The 25,720-nt window shown below is 40.7% G+C and overlaps 1 protein-coding gene across 1 annotated transcript in view; it reads left to right on the top strand.

Moving 5' to 3' along the window:
• The window catches only part of GRIA3 (glutamate ionotropic receptor AMPA type subunit 3), a 154,888-nt gene that overhangs the window by 79,681 nt on the left and 49,487 nt on the right, over positions 1-25,720 (top strand). Inside the window, exons 6-11 of the mRNA XM_026089538.1 lie at positions 8,352-8,405; positions 9,928-10,089; positions 14,576-14,743; positions 17,891-17,995; positions 19,342-19,449; positions 20,663-20,869. Of these exons, the coding sequence (XP_025945323.1) occupies positions 8,352-8,405; positions 9,928-10,089; positions 14,576-14,743; positions 17,891-17,995; positions 19,342-19,449; positions 20,663-20,869 (804 nt within the window). The remainder of the gene's footprint in view (positions 1-8,351; positions 8,406-9,927; positions 10,090-14,575; positions 14,744-17,890; positions 17,996-19,341; positions 19,450-20,662; positions 20,870-25,720) is intronic.

Below are 25,720 nucleotides of genomic sequence, written 5' to 3'. Positions count from 1 at the left end.
AGATTAGTTAATCTGATAATATTGTTAAGTCACACAAGGGAACATGAACACAGGAAGACTGTTTAGGACGGAAAATTCACTGTCATCACATTAAAAGAAATTGGGGGAAAGTATCATGCCCTTAAAACCTGTGCTGCAGTTTGTAATTTTTTTCCTAAAGTAATTTCTAATGTAACCTTTTATGCACAAATTAAATGCATGTTCCACTGCACAATCTTCAATCAGTAAATGTCAAATCAGTTATGGGACTAGTTTAGCATTATGGAGGGGGAAGGAAGTGCAATACAGCCTTCCAGTGTTGCATTTAATTACTGTCCAAGGACAAACATGTATGACCATCATCTATCTGGAGGTGGCCTTAAAATAAAATTTCACTCTTGGTGTGACTATCATCAAGGAAAGCGGAGAGGGAGAGAAAGGCATGAGAAGGGCGCAGAGAGGGAAAAACTTTAATAAAATGCTTCAGGGGTTTCTCAGACCCCTGCTTCCAACATGTGCATTTTTGTCCCCTTCCTCATCTTCTAGGAGGTTATCTCACGTGAGAGATACATTAAGGTAGAGCCACAAAGCTGACTGAAAAATTTTTTATACACCCAAACCAATGATCTTCATACTATAGAGAGAGGTAGGATTTCAGTTATCAGGTATAGTAACAAATGTACAAGTTAGCAGCAGCATGCAAGTAAAATTCATAGGTCCATATACTACACAGAAATACAACATCCAGCAGTCAGGACTATGTGTGGATTTGTGACATTCCCTAAAGGACATCGAGCCTCTGAAACGGTGGATGAATTATTGTCAACCATATATGCAGCTATTTTTATCCGCAACAAATAATACGTGTGTAGAATATTCATTTAATATTTAATACATTCTTCATTTGATATTTAACTCAAATTTAATATAGTACTCATTCTTCATATAAATGTAATGATTGTTTGCCACATCTTTTATGGCATCACAGTCCCTGGTGGCCAAACTCTTATCGCATTAATATTAGTGAAGAAATAAATTGCCTTCAGTGGGTTTGCAGTACTGTTACTATCATCAGGTTTTGACCCTTTGTATGAGAGAAGTCACTTCTATGGGATGGGGAAATGGCTTTGTTGTTGTGGAATTAAAGTCATAACAAGTGTCACCTGTTTGGCTGGAACAGATCACTGCTAGCTGTGACATGTCTTTCGCCACCACAGCATTGTGTTTCCTTTGGAACTTGGTTTGTTGGTAATGGTGCTGCTGGTGTGATAGAGAGAGGCAAACTCATGACACCAAATGTATAGATGGCACCATGCGATTCTTTTATGTATTTGCCTAAGAAAGATCTGGCCTTGCTATGTGTTTAGAATCCTCAAGGGGAACTTGATCTTTCTGCGGGAGCTTGTGAGTGAATTGGAAAACAGGGGAGCAGGCACTGCAAATTTAAAGCAGTAAATGGATCTGCTGAGGTAACAAGGGATGTTATTTTTACTTTGGCATCTGGTTAGATGGAGAAAATGCTCTTCACCTTTTAGTAAGACCTTTTAATTTCTGTTCTCCTCCTGTTTATCCTACTCCTATCTGGAAAATTTACATGACAAGGGGTGACCTATGCAAAGTAAACATAATGAGGAACGATTATACATGGCTGTCAAATGCTATCACACCAGATAGTTTGCCTTTGCCTATACAGTAATGCTGTGGGGGGATACCTACCTTGCTGCTTACAGCACACCGTCCCTAGACAACAAAAATGCAGTGGCTGCTCCCACCGGGGGCTGCTCCGCCATGGGGCTGCAGGCACAGGAGGACTGCAGAGGGGACGCTGCTTTCCCACTGAAGTGCTTCTTCAGTTTCTCCCTTTCTTGAGCAGTAGAAACACAGCTGAGATGCAGCACATTGCAGATGCCACTCGAGATAAGCTAGTTTAGCATCCTTGCTGTCATACTGACATGAACTTTTTAGGCCTTGACTTCAGCTTTTAACTGAACTATCACCCCGATATTCTGCTCTTCTCCTCTCTGAACAAGTCTTGAAGACCATATTAGCCAACACCACTGSTCCAATAGGTTGCTGCATCACAAGCCACAACTTTTTAGTCATTCAATTTCATACCAGGTAGGAGCTGCTCAGAGCTGAGATATGCTCTAAGTAAAACCATCCTCAGAACAGAAATCCAGCTATCATTATGGGTACAAACTAGAAAACACCTGATCTGATACCCAGGAGAGAAGATAGGTGCCCCACAACAATCTGAGCTTGCCAGACAATCCATGCTGTTCCCACAAAGTGCAGTCATCACTAATAGCTGATCCTGATGATTCTGTTGAAATTATTTTAGACCTGAGGCCATATTTCTGTTTTGCTTGTTTACTGTTGAAAGGAAAGAATCATGCTGTCACTTCTAGCATTTTCACACTACTTTGAAGGCAAAGGTGTCATAATGGTATTTCTAAAGCAAGGCGTAATGGTACATTACTGCTCAAATGGAGATAGCTAAGCCTGCTCTCCTCAGAAACTTATATGTACACTTACAAGTTGATAGAAATGCTTGCATGCTGGAAGTTAAATGTGGGTAAACCTTTGCAAAAATGGGGCCCAAGTTAGTGTATGAATAATATCAACAAAGACAACAAAAATCCTTTTTTACTCTGATGTTACAGGAAATCTCATTTTTCCTGCTGTCTTTTTAATACCTAGGAAAGAAGAGTTCTGGAGTTAAACTGTCTCATTGTTCCCAGGTATGGTAGAAATGGAAAGGCACATTACAGCAGGTCAAATCTCTGCCTGTCATTCCATTTAAGTGGCATATTCTGCCATTTATCAGGTATGAAAAGCACAGGAAAAATCTTTAGACCTTTTGTGGCAATACTGCCTGTCAGTATCAGTATTTTATGTTATGTAAAGATATAATAGACTCATAAAATATCAGGGGGTTGAGCTTTAGATCAGGCAGTCTGTACTTCTGTGATCTATTTTTTTTCTTTCTTTTTTCATTTTTAACTAAAGGCTGACAAAATAACTTTGATTAAACATACTAAACTGACCAGATGGAATGGATTAAAATGAAGGGAAGATCAACTCCAAACAGGTATTAACTAGGCGTGATAGTTTTCCTTATACTGCTGCCAAGATCACAATAGCTACTCCTCTAGGTAAGGATACAAGCATATTCTCTGTGTACTCTACAATGATTGTTTTAAAATCCAAACTCAGAGACACCACTGCAGTAGTACTTCTAGAACATTTCCGATTTGGTGTATTTTACTGTACAATTGCAGAAGATTTTGACAGTGTCCAGAACTGCCACCTCAGTCTTTACCAGTAAGATTTGCTTTCAGAAATCCCAAGCACCTGAGGCCAGTAGGAGACTATGGAGCAAAGCAGATTTACCTTGGTAGAGGGAACATTTAAACAAACCAGACATACACAAGTCCATGGGATGCATCCACAAGTGCTGAGGGAGCTGCCTGATATCACTGCAAGACCACTCTCTTGAAAAGTCATGGCAGTTAGGGAGGTTCCTGAGGACTGGGAGAAAGCAACTATCACTTCTGTCTTCAAGAAGGGCTAGAAGAAGGATCTGGGTAACTACAGGTCAGTCAGCCTTACGTCAGTCCCTGGTAAGGTGGTAGAGCAGATAATCCTGGAAACCATTTCCAAACATATTAAGGACAAGAAGGTGACTGGGAGTAGTCAGCAGGGATTTACAAAGGAGAGATCATGCTTGACCAAGCTGATAGCTTTCTAGAATGAAATGACTAACTTGGTGGACAAGGGGAGAGCAGTTGGTATTATTTATTTTGACTTCAGCAAGGCTTTCTACCCTCTCTCCCATAATATCCTCATTGACAAACTGATGAAGTACAGACTTAGAGTGGACAATGAGGTGGATTGAAACTGGCGAACTGTCACTAGTGGTGTACCCCAGGGGTCGATACTGGGGCCATACTGTTTAACTTCTCTATTAATGATCTGAATGATGGAAAAGTGCACCTTCAGCAAGTTTTTAAATGGTACAAAATTGGGAGGAGTGGTTAGTACACTAGGTGGTTGTGCTGCAATTCAGAGGGACCTTATCAGGCTGGAGAAATGGACTGCCAGGAATCTCATGAAGTTCAGCAAAGGGAAGTGCTGAGTCCTGCACCTGGGGATATAACCCCATGCACCAGTGCAGGCTAGGCGGGGGCTTCCTTGCTGGAAAGGCAGCTTTGCAGAGAAGAACTTGGAGGTCCTGATGGGCAAGAAGTTGAACACGAGCAAGCACTAAGCCCTTGCAGCAAGGGAGGTCAACAGCGTTTTGGGCTGCATTAAGAACATCACTAGCAGGCTGAAGGAGGTGATCCTTCCCCTCAGCACAGGTGAGACCCCATCTGCAGTGCTGTGTCCAGTTCTGGGCTCCCCAGTATAGGAAAGACATGGACTTACTGGAAGAAGTACAGCAAAGGATAAAGCAAAGATGATAAAGGGACTGGAACATCTCTTATATGAAGAGAGAGCTGTGACTGTTCAGCCTGGAGAAGAGAAGGCTGAGGGAGATCTTATCAATGTGTGTAAATACCTGGTTGGGGGGAGTAAAGAAGACCAGAGGACTCTCTGAGCCAGAGTATTCTCGGCAGTGCCTTGTGACAGGACTAGAGGCAGTGGGCACAAACTGAAACACAGGACATTCCATTTAAACATTAAAAAAAAMCACTTTTTTTTTTACTGTGACTGTGGTCAGGCACTGGAGCAGGTTTCCCAGGGAGGTTATGGATTCTCTGTCCTTGGAGATGTTCAAAACCCAACTGGATACAACCCTGAGCAACCTGCTTTGGTTAGCCCTGCTCTGAGCAAGGGGGGTGGACTAGAATATCTCCAGAGGTCCCTTCCAACCTCAACAATTCTGTGATTCCTTCCATCAGTAAATGAAAAATTATCCTCCCCTTCTGTGAAATGAAGACAAACCATTAATATTTTATAAAAGACAAAATACTACTGCTCAGTCCTACTTGCCAAACCTGCTCTTGTTCTTCCATCTCTCCGTTTCTTTTGAGGCCGCAGACTCTTTTCCTTTAACCTATTCTTTCCTTGCCTCTGTTTTGCTATTTCTGTTCACCTTCACTCTGTTCTCCTCCTCATCAAGTCCTTGGAGGACTATTCCAGCTAAACCTTTTTGCCCTGTCTCCATTACTACTGTTTAAAACAGGTTCCCTGTCTTAACTGTTGTGTAAGAGTTCACCAGTCTCCTCACCTTAAGAATTCATCTGATACTCGTATTGTTCCCTTCACCCTTAACACCAATATGTAATTTTCATGGCCAAAAAAAGTAGATGCATGTTCTGGACCAGGAAATAGCTGTGGCTGTAATTTGAGCAGGGAATAAGTCAAAGGTAATGAGGTAATTTGGGGGTTAGTATTAAGGTTATTTTCCTTCCTATTCACTGTCCTTCCTCTCTTAGATGTGTGCGCCTTTCAAGAGGGCTGGCACAGCTGCACCTTATGAGAACATCATCATTATTGCTCTAGAAATATCAAGATGTTTCATACCGATTTAACATTAGCTATTTTAGCTAAACTCTGTTATACTATCTTTCAAAACCATAAGAAAAATTTAAGAGCTAAGGCAAAAAGTTGTACTTGCCTATTTATTATCATGATGACTGATACAGTACAAACCAAGTTGTCTTTATGCTTTCATTCAAAAAATTACTTCCCCATGCAAATGAAAACCTAAAATTGGCAATGCTGATTTATTTTCTCAAATCTGGCATATACGTCCGTACTTCACACAGTAAACCTGGTGCTGACCAGCAGATTGTGAGTTTTATTTTAAAACCAGATACATTTTAATTATGTTCACTCTAGATTTTCTGTTAATTAATTGGAAATATCTGAAGAGTTAATTAAAAATACAAACTTTGTTTGATTCTATGTCAAACCTGACATTATGATCTTTTTACCTACAAGACAAGAATTATGTGGGGTCCGAAGTCTGAATTATTCATGATAGTTTCCAACCATTTTTTCCCTCATCCTTTGTTCAGTATAAAATTGTATAAGCTTTTCTTTCAGTCAAGGTGAAAGCAATATTAAGTCTCGGAAGTGAAACTTAGCAAAGACATGTAGCTCAGTGAAATCCTTGCCCTGTAATCCTGGCTTTCTATTCACTGCCACTATTCAGTATCCCACTTTCTATGTAAGCTTCACAATATATAAGCAGTTGATGAGATTTATTTGTTACGCTCCTGTTTTCCTTCCTCATAAAAAGCTTTATCCATCCCTTCATTCCCATAGGATTCTGTCCCTGTTTCTGCTAGGATCACTAATCCAGCAACTCCATTCAAGATGCTGGACAGTTGGTAGAGGGTGGAAAGAGAGTGGTAGGAGAGTTATGCTGTGTTAAGATTTAGCATAGCATGTGTAGTGAATTTTAAAAGCATTGTTAAGATCCAGTTAAATAATTATAAACTAAAATGGTTGATTATGTGAATAGAAGTACTAGTTGGTTGCTTCTGAAAGATGTCTTATGAATTAAGGCTTGATTGTAGCATGCYGGACCTCTCTAAGGGACTGAACAATCAGAATAATTTCTGGCCCTTTTTGGAGACATGATAACAGATGAGATGGAAGTTGAGTCTGATCTGTGCTAATGAGTCCTACATTTTCTATTTGCAGTATTGCTCCTGATGCCTTTAGCAGCTCCATGTATGTTTTCCTTATAGCCTCTGATTTCATCTGTTGTGGTATTTTCTCTTAAAAAAACACATTTCTGGACAGAAATGTAAAAGCTTTGTTACTTGTTATTAAGGTTAAAATGACAAAGAGCGTTGTTGATAAGTTCTTTGTCTCTAACCTTGTAAAAGTAAATCACTGCCTTTAAGGTAAAATTCAAGCATACAGAGAATTCAGTATGCAAATAGCATGCACACCAGATGATCTGAAGGAAGGCTGCACATTTCCAAAGAAAAAAAAAATGTGAGTGTAGGAAAGCAGATGCTTTTTACCAACAGAGTGTACATACAGTTCTCAAGAGGACCTGAACAGCAATTTATTTTCTAACTGCTGGAAGTATGCAAATTCCTCCAGAATTAAATGCGAATTTAAAAGAAATGGCATCTATTAAGGACAAGGCAGCCCAAAGAGGCAATTGGGAACTCAGTAATTCAATCAAGAACTTTAACAGGCCCAGCAGTATATCTAAAGTCATTGACTCAAATGTCATCAGATTTTACTGAAGAGGTAAGTGGTCATGTTGAAAAGATGTCTTTCCAAGTATGGACCATTTATCTATGACTCATGAAGAAATAAATTGGTATGGTGCTACAGATTTCCGGATGATTCTCCATCTATTCACTTGACCTGCTCACAGGGTACAGTCAGTGTTACATCTGCTGAGTATGATTAGAATTATCTTTGCTATTTTTAACTTTTAGCAGCATAACCCAGCAAAGTCTGAGTAAGCCAAATTCTGTCCTGACACACTCACCCAATCACTGCAATTATTAATTAACTTGTTACTGCTGGACCCTGTCCTACCTGGTGGCTGTGGGACTGCGTGGATGTTCCTGCGGTTATAAGCTGAAGGCAAGGGAGTAGTGGTGTGTAAACGTAGTGGCATAATCTAGCAMAAGGGGCATTGCTGGTGAGCTGGCAGTCAGCTACCTGAAACTTGGGAAAGGTATTTTTGTCCTCTCTCCAGAAATGGGTATTATTATTGGGTTGGTCATGTGAGCACAAATAACGATAGGATTGAGGCTTGCCAGACGATGGTAGGCCCCGCTCATCCTCTTTATTTTTACAGAAGTCTACTGCTCAGTTTATCCTGCTGCTTTTTTGTCTGTTAGTTATTCCATTTAACGGCTCCAGTAGTACACAGAGGTGCCCGAGTGGGGTTGGAGGGCAGAGTGTGGGGGTTCAGCTGCATGCGCAACACACTGGCTGCGATCYGTCACGGCTGGACTGTGTCACCTATCTCTGGTGTGCTCCACAAATGAGCAGCAAAGCAGACAGGAGTCTGCTGAGGGGGAAGGTACAGGGTTACCTGAGCAGAAATAATTGAACTGATAACCAGAACTAACATGGTCAGCAGGGGAGACTGATTGCAAGGGTGGGATTGGCAGGTAAGGTCATCTCTGCAGTCGGAGTCTTCTCAACCTTGTGAGTTCCTCTTGTTTTTAAACCATAAGTGACTGCAACATGGGCAGTGCCCACGTGTTTTTAAACCGTAAGTGACTGCAACATGTCTGTAAAGTCACAGGTCTGTAATACTCGTATTACCCATGGACTGAGCATGGAGAATTACAAAATGTTTGTTCTCTGGCTTGGTTCTTGCAAGCTGAGAATCATCCGCCTTACACTGAGTGATATGTGTAATTTTTTTCTTCGCACAGGTTGTAATCCTCGGTAAACATTCTCGAGGCTATCACTACATGTTAGCTAACCTGGTAAGAACTTTTCTTCATTACAAGTGTAGCTAAGTTTTGAAGGGTAATATATTCTATTCAAGTTGTGTCATCTTTAATCAGCAAAGGAGGAAATGCATGAACGAGTTCTTGGATTTTGAGAAATGACTTCAGTAAATACTTGAACTGGTATGTTATAGTCATTTGTACTCAATTACTCAGTCTTTGTTTTATCTAAGAAGCTCATATCCTCTACTRATTTTTAAATAATAATTTAATTATATGTTTTGCACTAATTTCTTTCCTCTTAAATAAAACACTTGATAATTGTAATCTTATGTAAAACATATTTGAAATTTAAGCACTCCAGAAAAATAATTGCAGCATATTTGTATGTAATGTAAGTGGTGAAAAGCTGCAAATTAATACAATAATTCCATCAAGTGAAATTGCCAGACTGTTTAKATGTTCTTTTGTATTATAGAGGCACAGTGTAGGGTGGTGACTTTATACATGTTAATTAATCAGGACAAGACTATACATTTGTATCCATATTAGAACTTATTCTGGATTTTAAATTTGACTTTCAGGGATGTTTATGATGCTTTGAAACACCATCTGCTTGAGTTCCTCAGGAAAAGTGTTACATTGTAATTGATCCTGCAGGAAGACTAATGTTTAGGTTCTGTGTCTACTGTGAGTGGAAAAATGTTTTTCCAAAAATCACACTTTCAAATTCAGCAATCCCACTTAGTAGAAGATTCTCTGTATTCATTTTTTGGTGTGATTAAAGCAGAAAAGATGAATTTTAAAATGCCCTTATTTAGTATAAGCACTGCGTGACTTCAAGATGCGTCATTTTGCATTAAAGAACCAGTCATGATCTCACTGATTAGATTGTAGAATGTGCATAGAAATCCAGGGGGCCGTATTCTGGGCTGCCTGTTAGCGTGTGTAACCACTGGCATTCAGATAAATATGACTGCAATCAAGTCAAACTAATCAAAAGGCACCAATTTACAGACACAGGTATAAGTACCAACAGAGTGGGAGAGAATCATACCATTATATCTGAAAGTGAAGTGTTAATACTGTGACTGCCTAGCAAGGAGGTACCTGCTTTGCCTCGACAGAACCATATGGGTGTTCAGTGGTTCTCTGCTCCCAGTGCTGACCCTTCTTGCACACTTTTCTCTGTAAATGCAAATGAGGGTTTGGGCCCTTTTTCACTGTGATGGGAAGAAAAGGGGAAATTGTACTTAAAGTTTCCCCAGTGTTTTCTTTCCAGCCAGTGAATACTGTGTGCCACATTGCCACAAGGCAGTAGGGCACTTTTCCATCGCAAAGGTCTGAATAAGAAGACATTTTTAACTTCTGTTTTGTTGCATTATTAGAGTCCCAGTTGTTATTGTGGTAACAATTGTGTCCTTGGTAAAATATTTTCTACTAACAAAAGGGAAATTCACCAGTTTCTTTTGTACTAAGCTTGTAGCAGCTAAAACTGAGCCAAAGAAAAGGGACTTTGGATGGCACTGATTCTTCTTTCCTACACGTGTCCTCTCAGGGCTTCACAGACATTGTGCTGGAGAGAGTAATGCATGGAGGTGCCAATGTTACTGGATTCCAAATTGTTAATAATGAAAACCCGATGGTTCAACAGTTTCTACAGCGCTGGGTGAGGCTTGATGAAAGGGAATTCCCTGAAGCCAAGAACTCTCCATTAAAGGTATTTATTTTATTCTGGCAGTGATGGAAACCATCTAAGTTGCTTTTAACAATCATTTGAGGGTTTTTTGACTCCTGGTGCATGCATGTGTATGATGCAGATCTCTCATTAGAATGCGTTGGAGCATTCACTGCACTTCCAGGAGTGAGAGAGAGGCAGAAACTATTAATTGGACACGAGTGCACACTGGCATGTGAGTTCCTCAAAACAAAAGGCTTTGTCTTGCAGATGTACAATATCCTGTCATTTTACAGTGGATATAAAACCTTTAAACTTCAACATCTTGAGTTAATTTAGGTGGTTTTTTTTTAATTAGGTTAATTTTTAGATGCAAACTGTGGGTTACTAGTCAATTTTAATATTGATGGAGAATTCCATGTGCAAGATAGATTAGCATTAGATTCATGGAGGGGCCACTGCTGCCTCCTACTCGCTCCTGACAGTTGCCCCCATAATCTAAGCCTGGATTCTGTGCCACTATGCTTTAGTTAAATGCTCTAGATAGTCTGTCTGCAATCAATAAAACTTTCCAAATTCTTTATGTCCCAGGTTTGCAGAAACTGTCCTAGACTGGACAAACTCAAATGAGAGCTACTGTTAATAGGAGACTGGCTATTTCCTGCCTTAGCATCTGTATAATAGAGTGGGTGCCATTCACTCACCTTCCAGCCAAGGAGCGCCATAAGGATGCACCGTTCAATGTCTGAAGTCAAAGTCTTTCAGGACCAGTGCATATTATTAATATTCCTATTAGATTCTTTCTTTCTCTTCCTCTCTGGTTAGGCCTGTTCTTTTGCATCAGTTCATGTGGGTGAATAGATCCAGGGGCTGGTGGGGGATGAGAGGACCTGTGATTCTGTCACTTCTGCGAGTCCGATCCTCTATAGCTTGTATACTGACCTTGGGTCACCAAAGCTAAGCCTATCTCAGAACAACAGCCCTGATGAGGCAATTCATGTCTTTCCTGCTTAATTTGGGAGGGGCACAGACAGATTGGTGACCAACTTGGAATTCAAAATAACTTTGATAAACTGGAGTAGTATCCTGATATTAGTAAGATAAAATTCAGGGAAGTATAAAATAGAAGGAAAGGAAGGAAAAATCTAGTCCAGTCTAATGCCTGGGGGGGGCGCAATGATAGGCAATAGCATTGTAAATTCTGTACAAACAGAATAGTAACCAGTTATGTGGTTCTGCTGCCAGAAGGCAAATGCTGTTTGGAGGTATCCTAGGAGGAATGCTGCCTGTGTGGCATTCGGCTCTGCTCTGTCCTGGGGAGGCCTCAGCAGGAGGCCTGTACAGCTGATAGCACCCTGCTTCTTGAAAGAGGAAAAGCAGGGAGAGAGAGTCCAGAAGAGAGAATTTAAAATCACAGGGACCTAGAAAAAATGTCTCACCAGGAAAGAGGGTAAAAATTCCATCCATTTAGTTTAGAAATTAGAGGACAATTGAGGTATGGTGTGTGATATGGTCTTCCAGTAGGTAGAAGATTGGTATACAAAAGACGATAATCAGCTGTTATTCTCCAGACTTGCATCAGTACCATAAACTAAACGGTGCTGGAAGCTGTTCTCTGTCCCTGGGGACAAGTAGCACAGTCTGGCCATGCCCAAACTGTTAAACTATCCCAGCATCCTTAACGGGGTGGCTGCATCCGAAGTACCTACTGGAAGGTCCCAAACTGTGCCTGGGAGTTGTTTGGGTGCTGGTTGGCCTTGGCCCAGGCCACTCCAGGATAATTCTAATAACTTAGTAATTGCAGACAATTGAGTTCCACTGCCTTCACCCATGTCTTGGCACAGTTTAATTCTCTAGGGCAGACATAACTCAAAAGTGTGCCAAGACTGGGACAAGAAATAATCAGCTGAATTTATGATTTATAACAGATACCAGAAAAAAATCCTTGAGTGGTGTTAAGTACGGCAACATGTACTGTGAGAGGTAGAGGAGGCCCTTTCACGGTGATTTAAAAGCTACAGATTTAGCAAACATGACAGGGGTAGTCTGTTCAGAGTTGGTTGTGTCTCAGAAGAAAGGGTAAAACTGGATGCTTTACTGCAATATTTTCCATTCCTAGGATCATGCTATTTTTATGGGGAAAGGAAATTATCTTAATCCCATACTATTGCACAGCCTCACAGAGCAGAGAAAGTCAAATAGAGGCCCACAAATCTTCGGATTAGTGTATTGTTCCCTGTTGATTAGGAAGCAGGCCTGCTTTCTAAGAGCTTCCTAGCAGTGATGCAGGAGTGAAGATAAGTATCGTACTAATCTTAAAAGCTCTGAAATATATGAAGTTAACCTGGGAAGATTTTACTCCACTTGAAAGCAATTTACCTTGAGGGAAAAATTATTCTCTATCCTTAAAAAATAATCTGAAGTATATGATGCAAACACAGAGATTACATTACCTTTCCACAAATGTACTGCTCGTTATAGAAATGTGCACAGTATTTGTCAATCAGACAAAAAGCATACTTAAAAATTGATGTACAATATTTTTGATTAGGAAATAAAATTGCCTAGAGATTAAAGCCCTGATGTTTAATTTATTCTGTATTTTATCAGCATTTCCCTCTCTCTCTCTTTTTTTTCTCTTTGCATGCTCATGCATTTGTAAGTAGAATTCAAATAAAGTAGAAAATTAGATAGCTCTCTTGGAATGACTTGGAAGGGACCACATTAAGGTTACTGACAATTGATGCAGTCTGCTGAAAAAATTATCACTGTGTTGGTTTTATGTAGTGCTAGATTGGACAGCTATTACAAGATTTTTTTAATACAAGAACAAATATCTTTTAAAATTACTTTCTGATTGTGTATTGTTGTGTGGAATGTGACATGTAATCGTTGTTAACTTATTAAAAGAGGAGAAGGTGATCATTGCAAGGCCAGCATCACAGGAAAGGAGGTAAGGGTGGGCAGGATCAAAAGAGCATCTGCACCTAGATCCAATCAGAGCTGGAAAAAAACACCCATAAGAGTTTATAAACTTCTGTCATTTAAAACTCAGTAAGAAGGGCTGCTATATAACCTTTCCCCAATGCTACCTTTGCGCCCTCATTTATCAGATATGCTTCTCTTGATCTGCACACACAAGCTCACCTCATTCTGTGCAGGTTACCCAAGGCTTTACATCAAGCTGAAGTGCTTGCAATAAGATCATAGACATTTTTAAGAGATATAGACCACCAATCGTGCTATACTGCCCTACAGGATAGAGCTAACTGCCTCTGAATTTAATAGGTCTTATCCGCACAGAGAGTAGCTGAACCTGCAGTTGAAATGCAAATTTCCATCTTTCTTATTCGTTCATGGGCAGCATGTGTTTTTGCACTAACTCCAGCTTAAGGTTCATTGGGAGCCAAGAGCTCTATATTATCACACAGATAGGAAAAATGAGGGCAAGCTCACCAGTGTATGCAGATACCCATTACACAAATTACACAAATTACACAATTGAGGGGTCAATTATAGGGGGTTTGAAATCTGCTCCTGCAGATACCTGAGAGACTGAGCACGTTCAATTGCTCCTATGCCATATTGAAATGGGATCCTGCTCCAGGGTGCGCAGACCCCTCGTTACTGGTCTACTGTAATGCCAGTGAAAACCACTGATATTGTATGCAAAGCTCGGGACACTCTTCAGGAGGGAAGAACTTTCAGACAAGCACATGAATGTTGAAGAAATGTGAAAAAACACCTTCATTACTTTTTTACAGGTGACATCCAAGTTACAGTATTGAGGGGTGTCACCAGATATATAAGACAAGCAGTGGATGAAGTTGAGAGCAATATGAACAGGTAGTTAAGGAGTCCGGAGGTTTTGTTGAACAGTTGTTGCTGCACAAAGCACTTACTGCAAAGCTAACTAGTATGTTAGCTGTTCCCTTTGCGTGCTTTTACCTGCTGAAGTGCAGGATAGCTCAGCACTCTCCTCGGATTGGAGGAGGGTTACAGTGGAGTTACAGTGGAGTAAGAGAAGGCAGATGGGCAATTACCAAGGAGTTGTAATGCTTAAAGTGATTGTGATTGTGATTACTTGTTTGTTTAGCTGTCGTCAAAGAAAAGCAAACTGATCTATGGCTGGTCACAGATGCTACCTAATCAGGATCATAGTTCAGACAGAAGTTATTTATGTCAGCTTTAATTCAAAAGGTCTGTCTTGGCAATCTTGTTAAAAAAGTAGTAACCTCATTTAGATGAGCAAGTTTCCAATTAAATCTAAACCTTAGGCAACTATAAACTGTTTTTACTAATTTACTGCTATATGCTATACAACATGAAAATATATTTTATTTGTTACTTGGAAAACATGCAATTGGTAAATGACATTTAGCATCTGTGGCAGGACAGGGAGCAAGGGAAAGGGCTTGCAAGGATGATTCTTCCAAGAGCATTTAACAAAGAGAAGGACTAGACCTGATAAACCTGCAGCAATTCTAATTCTACATTTGTCACCCTGTTTTATTTGCATCAATTTTAGTATACATCAGCGCTGACCCATGATGCGGTCCTAGTCATAGCAGAGGCTTTCCGTTACCTCCGAAGGCAGCGTGTGGATGTCTCCAGGAGAGGCAGTGCTGGAGACTGCCTAGCTAACCCTGCAGTACCGTGGAGCCAAGGAATTGATATAGAAAGAGCACTGAAAATGGTAAGAGCAAGCATACCGTGGCTATTGCATATGTATATTCCACAGCAGCAGCAGCTCTGCTGGGATAGAACTGGTATCCTCCTCTCCATGTACAGCTTCTCTACTCAGACAAACAGCTGCAGCTCCTCAGGGAAAAAAGAAAACCCATAATGACAAACTCCAAAGGAGGRCCAAAACATATCCGGTAGAGTGCAAGGCATAACAAATTAGCTCTCAAAACTTTGGCCAAAAATCACATCCCTCAGGCACCAGCGCAGCAGCTGCCTGAGGGTCCGCACCAGGGCACCTCCTGTCTGACTGCCTTGCAGCGCCATACTTCCCACGGGAGTGAGCACGAGCCGTTTTGCAAATGGCCATGTACTGGGGGCTTCTGAGGTTGAGCTGAGGCTGCAAATGTGATTGTCTGAGCCCAGCCTGGTTACCTTTTGCATGGCCAATCTTTTAACCTTACTATTAGTTACTGCATTGGATCCTACTTCACTTATGTCTCTGTAGTTTTGTGGAGTTTTAACTCTTTTTTAGACTGCTATGTCTGTTAAAGCAAGTGACAACAGGAAAAGTTGGTAATGTTTTTATACATACAAGAGACAAGAATAGGGTCTGCTTTTGATCTTGCTTAAACTAATGTAAAACAAACCTGTTAGAATAAATTTTATTAATGCAGGTGTAAAAATGGAGTGAGTGAGATCAGAATTAAGCCCATGTTAGATGAAACAAATCCTAGGTCAGACTTCTTATGCTTCACTGTTGCTTTTTCTTATTTGCCAGATTGGAAGGATTCTATCAGAAGGTTTATTCTATCCCTCACTCTTAAGGAGTGAGAGATCCAGTTCAATCTCACATTGTCGGAGCTCTTCTTATGCCATTATGTCACTTCCTAACAAATACCCTAACTGAACATTCACTTATGTAGCATTACACACTCTTGAAGAGAAGTTAATTAAATTTAACCTTCAAAATATTAAAGAATTTGTATTGTCCATTTAAAGTTAATTACAAGTACAAACATAAGACTCCTCTGAATGAGATTCATGTCAACAAAGAGTCAAAACAGAACATGAACACTGCTACAGGACAGTCCCTGATTAGGGAGAATTTATAAAAAAATAATAATAATAATAATTCATAAGACACACAAAGCCAAACTCATCAGTGGCACAAATGCAGAAGATTGACTTTCAGCAGGGTGTCTTGTATTTTTTTTTTAGCTATTCAAAATGAACTAAATGAGATTCATATACAACTCCAACAACTCCTACTCAAGATGAGAACATCCCACAGTAACACTGCCTACCAGACCCAATCCCATCCATCACAGTCTCTACCCTACTCAGACAATGATCTGGAATCTTTGTTTCAGGAAAAACAACTTCCATTTAACAGTGTTTCCTCCCCTCTCCAGTTGTACAGCAACTAAAATAAGAATATTTGTTCAAGACATCCTAGAAATAACTGATGCCAGCAGAAGATTCAGTGCCAGATTATAGTCATCCTGCTGGCAAAAGGGAAATCAGTGTTACCTGACTCTGCTTCCCTACAGCCTTGAAAACTGTGCATGTCTGTATTTCTAAATCTGATTCAAAGGCATTAGATTAAGTGGAAGACAGTTTACCTGAACAAATCTGGATAGTTGTAAATAATCAGTTCATTTGTGTTTGCCTCCACACTCTCTGCTGACAGAAGTGTTCGGAGTCCTGGTGAGCCTTCCTGCCTCTGTGCAGCCAGATTTTGAGAAGTGCTGAGTTTTCCCACCAAAGATAGAAACAAATAAAAGTTGAAGTCAAAAGGTGTCAAATGCATAACACTCATATCTCAATATGCATCAGGATGAACCTGACCTAACAAGGTCTGCTGAGAGACAGACACTGCTGTGCTAAGGTAAGCAGATGGCTTCCAGCAAGCTCCAAAAGCAGACACATCAAGCTCACATCTGGCTGTAAATGATATGCCAACTACCCTACAAATGCCTCTGCTCAGGCCATAGTTGATAAAACCTCTTAGGGACAAGTTTGGCTTTCAAAGTCCCATTCAGGTCTCTAACTTCAGCTTTCTGGAGACAGGAGTAACTTGCATCTTCTTCCAGAACCCTCAAATCATAAAATATTTTAAGAAAGGTTCAAATCCACTCACTGATGAAAAATTCACACTCTTCATACATCACTCTGAATTTGGCTCACAGGATAATTTGGGGTCCAAGGAATTTTGGCTGTGTTGTATAGCCTGTCCCTCTCCATCATAACAAGTTTGATTGTACCATCTCTAAACCATAAATAGCAGATCAGTAACAGCATCTCCAGGGACCATGATTTCAGAGTTTCCCTTCAACCAGTTTTCCATCAGCCATTCCTATAGCTTCTACTGCATTTTGCTAAATATTAAAGCTAATTTACCCCTGCTGAAATTTCAGATTCTTACTCCTTCTGTCTGAGAGCTTGTCAGTGTTGATAAGTGATAAATGGAAATATCTCACCCTTTCATACAGGGAAATAAGAAAGATTTTTTTTTCTTTGAAACAAAGTTCTTTATACTTCCCCTCAAAATGATTCATGTGAGTGGGTAATGATAATGACTTACCGTCTGTAGCCCCAATCATCCAGATTGAGACCAGAACTCCATAAGCAGTAGAGGCAATTGCCTGTTTTCATTCAGAGAAGACATTCATTCCTTTCTCCTATGCCGGGACTGATCTTAAAATAAAGCACTTCCCAGTGTGAGCGACAATATGAGATTCTGGTCCATATTACAAATCACTCTGTGCCATGTTGTGAAGTGTCTTATGGCACTGAATTGTTACAGGTGTCTTGTTGGTACTCCATCCTACAGCAGTGAATCCAGTGTGACTAAGCATGGCGGAACCAGTCTTTCTTATGTTTAACATACGTGCAGGGCTAATTTCACTTAAATGCAGCTCACTCTGCAGTAGTGAGTCACCAGCTGAGCACTAACTAACAAAGAATATGTACAGCTGAAACAGAGAATTGGGGCTTTCTTGCTGTAAAAAATATAACTGGTTTTATCAGAAGCACTACGTACTGTCTTGTATAGACAAAAATTGTGCTAGAACTAGTGAGTTCCTGCAGTATTTAATAGAGGAAAAGATAGAGTGAGTCTTTTATTTAATTTTTTTTTTCTGTTTATCCCCTTAAGGTGCAAGTTCAAGGAATGACAGGGAACATCCAGTTTGACACCTATGGGCGAAGAACAAATTACACAATTGATGTGTATGAAATGAAAGCTGCTGGATCACGAAAGGTGAGTTTCAAGATATGCATCCAATTTTGCCTCTTCAGAAATGTTTATTCCAACAAACTAATGAAAATCAAAAATACTACACGGTCACTGTAAAAGCAGGATCCTGAGGAATCCCTGCCTTCTTGATCTCTCCCCTAGCCCAGGAACCTCTTCCTATTTTGTTCCTTGCCAAATCACTTGCGCTGCCTAATATGGGTTTCCCTATCAACTTCAGACCCCCCTTTTTCCTCTAAAAGTCATCTGGAGATTTTCCACTGCCGTGGGTACTATCTGGTATAATGTCCCTGTGCTCTGCCCTTTTTCCTAACTTCCTCTCTGTCTTTCCCTTCCTCTCCATAACAGGCCTCAGAGCAATAGTGAAGGTGGAGCCAATATATTTTAGAAACCTCCTGAAATTAACAGAAAATCATTTTTGGTTTTAATTAGGATTTGCACCACATTTTCTTGTCTCCTAAATAAAGTATAGATCCTAAGTGGGGTAGTTGCCTAGATCCCTGTTGTAAAAGTAATTTAGGGCAGATTTTCAAAAATAATTAGGTAAACAGGCTCTCAGGAGGATTGAGAAAAGAGTCTGAGTGGACCAGACACACAAATCCCCCTGATTCCACCTGGTGTTAGGCACCTAAACCTGCTTAATCACTGTTGAGACTCCTTAAACTCTTCTGCACATATTTGATAACAAAATACCTCTGGATATGGCCTGGCCATTCAGCTAGGTTTACAGTGCAGGCAGTGTTACTGCTGCGTTGTGCAGAAATAAAAGAACCAGTGTAATAGCCAGTGGCAATGTAGCCACAGCACCATGAAGGTCAGCACAGGCCAGCTGACAAATAGTCATCTCATGCTCCGAGAGGGTTTTGTAATCCATATGGAAGTTTCTGCTACTGTGCCTGCATTACTAACAATATCTGTGCAGTCAAGTCTAAAGCTAGCTCAAGCATGTTTACAGGTACTGTAGTCACTGTCTGGACTGCAGCAGAATAGGGGTGAATCAGTAAAAACTTCTAAATCAAAGGAGTTTAGGCTATGCGATTCATTTTCTGGACTATAGAGTATTCTGATGTTGCAGAAACACAGGAATTTATTCCATAGGCACCATGACCATGTGAACTTATATAGGGAGAATGAAACGTGTGTTTTCAATTACATTTGGCTTTAATTACTTCCACATGGGCTTGGAAACATTATTTCTTTAAGGACATTAAATTAAAGCCAGTGTAGTTCTGTAATGGTAATAAATGAATAAATGCTACAAAGCCATATGTTTTAACAGTTCTTGTTATCAAGTTCGTGTACCAGAGTCCTTGTGAACGTATATAATGAGGTAACAATCTGCACTTTTATAGGCTGGTTATTGGAATGAATATGAAAGATTCGTGCCAGCATTAGACCTGCTACCCTCTAATGACACTTCATCTGTGGAGAACAGAACTATAGTAGTCACTACCATCTTGGTAAGTTTTACATTCTTAGTGTGTTTGTGTTTAGGAAATAAGATGCATGGCTCCTGAGATGTGTTAGACACCTTGCCAGAAGGCACAATGTTGACTTCAAGTGACTGAAAAGTTCAGTAACTTGCAGAGATGTATTGAGGCCTTGACCCTTAAATGTGTATCAATACTTTATTGTGTATCAAAAAGTTTACTCACAGGAGGAGTCCCACTGAACCCAACATTGTGCCCTCCTGCTTCTCAGTTCCTTGAACTCAATGGAGCTCCTCACGTGAGTAAAGCTACACATGCATGTAAATGATTGCAGGATCCTTCCTGCTGTAGGTTCAGATCTTGTGCCTCTCACTCGGGTAGAGCTTCTGTAGACTCAGCCCCTGGTGGACTGAGTAAGGGTGGCACCAGGAAGCCTGTGGAGAACTGGAAAGGCTGTAGGTATACCTAAGACTAGTGTAAAGTGATCTCTACCTGTGCGGCTCCAAAGGACTAATGCTCTTTCTGTGTCTTGCAAACAGCAGCACCTGTGTCAGTCTGAATGCCTCTAGCATATGTGTTCTGTACAGTATTGTTGTGTACGGTATTGTTGTGACTTTTATGCCTGTTACAGTTGTTCTAAGCATGAGCCAGTTATATGCTATTTCTTGAAGCATTGTATTTTATCCTCCTATGAATTTAGCAAGATATAGTCAGCATTTCAGCTGAAATTTTCCAAGAAAGCTAAGGGAATTTAGGGACCAAGATTGCTGCTGCGCATTTTAGCCTAACTTCCCTTAGGCTATTTTGAAAATACTTCCATCAGAGCCCCAATCTGGGCCACTGGGCATTAGCAAATGATTTCAGTGGGTGCAGGTACTGAGTATGTCAGTTCTTTAGACACTAAAAATTGTATTATTACTGCAGTGATGCTACGTGCTTGTCTAATCATCTAAAAATTTAGGCCTAATCCTGCAAACAAAAGTGTAACTTTGTTAAAGTGAATAGTTCTGGTGTCTTCAGTGGGTCTATACTAGGATTAAAGACAATAGCATATGTGACTGTAGGATTAAGTCAAGGATTTTTAAACTGCAAATATCTGTTTTTCTAATTTCTGTACTAAAGTAGGAAATGTTGTAAATATTTGCCAGCAATATAAAGTAAGGATAATAACAGCTCTCATTTTGTATGTTTTAAAGCCATATTTTACATTCATAGACTTTTGATCTTTACTTTTGTTTCAAAGGAATCACCATATGTAATGTATAAGAAAAACCATGAACAACTAGAAGGGAATGAGAGATATGAAGGATATTGTGTAGACTTAGCTTCTGAAATAGCAAAACATGTTGGAATAAAGTACAAACTGTCAATTGTTGGAGATGGGAAATATGGAGCTAGGGACCCTGAGACTAAAATATGGAATGGCATGGTGGGTGAACTTGTCTATGGGGTAAGTTTCTCTTAACATTCATTTTAATGTTCTTTATAAAAAGTTGTGCTCAAAGTTAATAAACTGCAAAATAAAGATTTTCTGTTTGAATGCTACCTTTAAAATTTTAGATATTTTTTGTAGTACCATTTGTGTAGTCTACTTTTTTTAATTATTTCATTGCAGAAAGTGTCATTTTTTTGCTGCTATTCTTCAAATCAGTTTCCACAAAATGTTGAGAAGTGACATTGGGCAGATTTCAGATTCCTTAACTACAACAGAATTCACAGTTTTCCCTTCGTATACTGCTTTTGTATGTGCTGTATCTTCTTTTTTCCCATGAGTCTTGCTGGGAGGTACTCTTCCTATTAAGGGTCTGACCCTACGGTGCTGAATCTCATGGGATCATTGATGTCAGTTCGTGTCTGATCAGAACCTAAATGCTCAGCTCGCCCCATTCTTGCTTTTCAGGGGAAAAAGCAATACAGGCCTGAAATCACCCACGTCTTTTTCTCTTTAAGCCCTGGATTTAGCTTTAAAAAAACAACCATCAGACAAAAAAAGTCTCTCTAATTCACTGCATTCCTCTTTATATTTCTATTTTGGGCATACATTGCTTTGTATAGTAAGAACAAAAAAAGGCCGGAATTGCCATTTTAGAAACTTCTTTAAAAACTAGAATTTTGGAATGCCGATACAATAAATCGGATGGAATGGGGAAAAAGTTGGCTTTGCAGAAAAGACTTTGCAAGCTGGTATTTCATCTTTGCTTTTTTTTCCCCACATGCAAATAAGGTGATTTGCAATTCCGCCCAAATCTTCTTTATAGATTATTTTTAACAAGCTTTCCTTTATTAAAAATGTCTGAGCAGAAGTGAATATTTCTATTGCCTCCTTTTGTTCCATTGGTGAGTGTAGTTTCAAAAAGTCGCCTCAAAGTTTCCCAATCGCATCAGCATCTCTTGCAAAATGTTTGATGAGATAATTCTTTCCAAATGATTCAGTATAATTACATTGCGATGGAAACCTAAACTGACAGTTTCCCTGTGTGTGGCTCAAGAAATATCAAGAGTATTAGCTGTAGTTGGATCCCTCAGATATATTAGCAAGTGGCAAGCAATGAAACATTTTATTCACTTAAAAATAATCATACCCTATGCAAAAGATACGACAAAGAGAACCTGAAATTCCTAATAGCAGCCAGGGCCCAGAGACCGTCCACACTGGGAAGAAAGGTGCGATAAGAGCTGCTTCCTGTGGGACCTGAGCCGAGGGAGATCAGCCTCTCCAGCTGCTGGGCGATGGAAGGTGCATCTGTATTGAGGACCCACCGATCTGAGCCGTATTCCTCCTTCAACCCAGCCTTTTCTTGGATAATCAGGTTGGCCACTGCTGCCTTTTCCACACCCCTGCGGGATGAGCCTAGCTCAGAGAGCTCTGCCTCCTTGGTTTCAAACTGAGCCCTGGCCACTTCCCTCCCACCTGACCGTACTTGCGACCTTTCCCCACCAGGAGAACAGCTTCACAGGCACCATAAACCATACCTTGAAACAACCCCATATCTGCCCTGCCATTGTCATTTATTTCCTGCAAAAAGATTTGTTCCTTTGTATTCTGAAACAGAATTTTCTTCTGTGTTTTCTCATTAATGAAAACTTGAGGACCGTTTCCCTCCTTGCCCCACAGCAGCTCCTCTTCTCCCACTGCGAGCTCGGTTCCTGAAGCCTCTTAACAGCAGTGCTCAATTATTCAAAGGTCAGATGCATCCCTGGAGAACTGAGCGTAGACCCAGGTTAACGCCCGCAGCCCGGCGCTCTGAGCTAGCTCCCCAGCCTGTGGAGCTGAACTACTGAGCTGGCAAGCTGAGCAAAACCCACCTGGCTTTCTGTAAGCAGGGAAAACAGCTCCTCAGCTCCGAATAGAGACCTCACAGTCCCTCCAGACCCTTTCCCAGTCCTGTCTGCAAACATCGTGAAATACCCTTGGCCTCTTTCTCCATCTGTTGAGAAGGGCTACTAACAAGGCTGTGCAGAGAGCCCTTTGAAGATGAAAAGTGCTCCAGAAGTGCTAATTATTTGGAGCAGGCATCTCATTTATGTGCTGACTTTCCTTTATCTCTCAGGGGCTTTAAACTCTATTAGGGAACTAAAACTGTACATTTCCCCTAATGCCCCTGTGAGCCTGGTCTGCAAAATGACTGTCACATTTGGCTCCTCTGGATTCCGTTTTGGGAAGACAAGAGGGAGATTAGCTTTTAAATGTCTTTATTAGCATGTATGGAAGACAGACATGGGGGGATAAAAGGGGCCTGATTGGTTTTGGTACCAGTTATCCAGCAGCTGAACTGAGCTGTGGCAGAGCCTACAGTCTTTTAGACTGCGTTTGTCTATGATAAACAATGACTAGTCATATATCAAACACAGCATATTCCTGACCCAACAGGCATGTCATCACCAGCTGGCGCTGCTGGGACGTCTTTTACCAATCTTTTTTTAATACTGTGCCTTTTCATGCATAGCCCCATGCACACAACTCTTATAAAACTGTTCTTGGGACAATCATAGGAAGTGAATAGCTTGACATTTTAATGCCAGAACCCCTAGTTAACTTTAATTAATGTTTAGTTTGTGCCAGTTCTTTGTTACTCTCATTTTCCTCTTTGTCTTCTGTGGGACATAGTGTAGAGCCAGGAGAGGAAGGACAGACAGGTCGTTGCAAATCAGCCCGTGTAGGAGAGGTGAGAAGGGGAAAGAAAGAGAGGAGGGATGGGACGAGCCTGTGTGTGTAGATGCCCAGCACGTTCTGAAATGCAAAGCCATCTGTCCTCGTCAAGTTCTCTTAATTAAAAATCTACATCAGTTTATCAGTTCTGCTGTAGTTTCAGGTAAGGGCAAGATTCATGGCTGTACTGAGCTGTACTCAGAGCAACAGTGGTGGTGAGTCAGAGCAGTGCAGGTCTTGAGGCTGACCAGTACAACCCTGACTCCAGTGTAAGGCTAGCTAGAAGTCAGCGTTAACTAGGCTAACTAGGAACAGTCCCAAGAGCTGTGCATTACCTGGGGACAGACACGCTAAAATTCTTCCCATGAGAACTTCCCCCTCCCCAGTCTCATAGCACATCAGGGCTGGTTGGATAGCGCAGAAGTCTACTGTGCTATAGGGTCCCCCCAAAGTGTAGGATGTTCTCTGCTGGCCGTATCTGGACCTTTCCTTGTTGCTTTGCGTTAGACTGTACAAAAGAATCTGGTTATGCTAAGGGACTTGGTCTTTGACAGCATGGAGATGACAGCCCTGGATACAAGGAGGTCTGTCCAAGCAGATATTCCCAAACTCCTTTGCTTCAAACAGGAGAACCTAGAAGTCTTGTTAGAGAAGAGCTAACAGTGGGGCTTTTGATTTGTTAGCAATTTTTAAAGGTAAATCGTCATCATCTGGGGTTGAACTAAAAATGAAAATTACTTGATTTTTGACAAATCCAAAAATGCCATTTCAGGTTAAATAAAGCAGTTAATTTGGCTCTTTCACTCTGATGGTGTCAAAATAGGACTTTTTGTTCTTCCAGTTAAACTACTGATTCGAGCAGTAATATTTTGTAGATTAAGGGAAATTTCTAAAGCATACATAGTGGAAACTTTTGGCAGAATAACAGACAAATAGATAGATATTTTTTCTTAGATATTTTAGAAAAGTATCTTTCTTTCTTAACTGAGACATAAAAAAAAAAAAATCAAACACTTTACCAAACACTTCAGTGTTTCATGATCTGTGGTTTTCATTTTAGAAGTTCCATGTAAAAAGTGGTATGCAGCTCCAGTCATCACTGAGCTGTTCTGGATAACCAAGGTGCAATAGGATCATCTTTTCTCACTCCTACACAAGTCCACAACTTGTCTTATATATGAATTGTATTCTCTGTTAAGATTTATGGTACATACTTAATAAGGAAGTTAAATAGGCATGTTGTTAAGGTATGAACTGATATGTGTTCCTTCTCCTATCCTTAGAGAAAATAGGGAAATTATGCCATACTGATGTGTCTCAGTGCAGCTCACCCCAGTACCAAGGGGTCTGATCAGGTACACACGCTTCCCCATCTCCGTCCTGCTCTTTTCCCACTCAGCCTCTCAGCGCCTCCACCAGCCGAGGGCAGTAGCTAAACCGTTCTCAATCTGTGACACTGAATCACTGTTTAAATGTAACCAGCCGAGCAAACCAGCAAGGCAAGTGCTATCCTCCAGGGATGCATCCGCTAACGACGTGCCTCCACTTGTGCTGATTAGCACCAGCACCTCCCACCGCGCGCGCAGCCGGGCCGCTGCTCGGGGCTTTACACCCACCAGCTGCTGCCAGCTAGACTAGTCTTTCCCCTTCTGTAGGGTAAACCTCTTCCTGTATGTGGGCTTTTAGTCCTTCTTTCCCTTTCCAAGTATGCTGCTGTTCTCCCTTTACTGTTCAGCCCGGCGAAGCCTTCCCTTCCTGAGCTTGGTGCTTTTCACATCACTGAGGTTAACTGACAGCAGGTTTAACGCATATCCTAATTATGAGTACAAATGCTTTGGGAGTGCAGAGAGAGCCAAACCTTACAGCCTTTATCAGCTCTCCTTAGGTAAAAAAGGTCTTTATAAAAACCTTTCAATGTGTAAAATACCATAAACGAATGAAGCAGGAATGTAAAGGAAAAGCAGTCCCCCAAACACACGCGTCCTCCGCAGTCTGTCAGAACGAGACCACCTACACGCATCCCTGCATTTAACAGTAACCTGCCCTACACGGTTCTGGCTCTCTCAGCAGCAGAGGAAAGACCACGGATGGCATGTACAGCTTTTTAATAGCAGCTGAAAGGAAGACTAATTTGATTCCTAACTCTCTTCA

This window comes from Apteryx rowi, unplaced genomic scaffold (genome assembly GCF_003343035.1).
Source record: "Apteryx rowi isolate R43461 unplaced genomic scaffold, aptRow1 scaffold_82, whole genome shotgun sequence".
Taxonomy (NCBI): Eukaryota; Metazoa; Chordata; class Aves; order Apterygiformes; family Apterygidae; genus Apteryx; species Apteryx rowi.
Note: the sequence above shows the minus strand (reverse complement) of the source record. Positions and strands in the feature narration are given on the sequence as shown.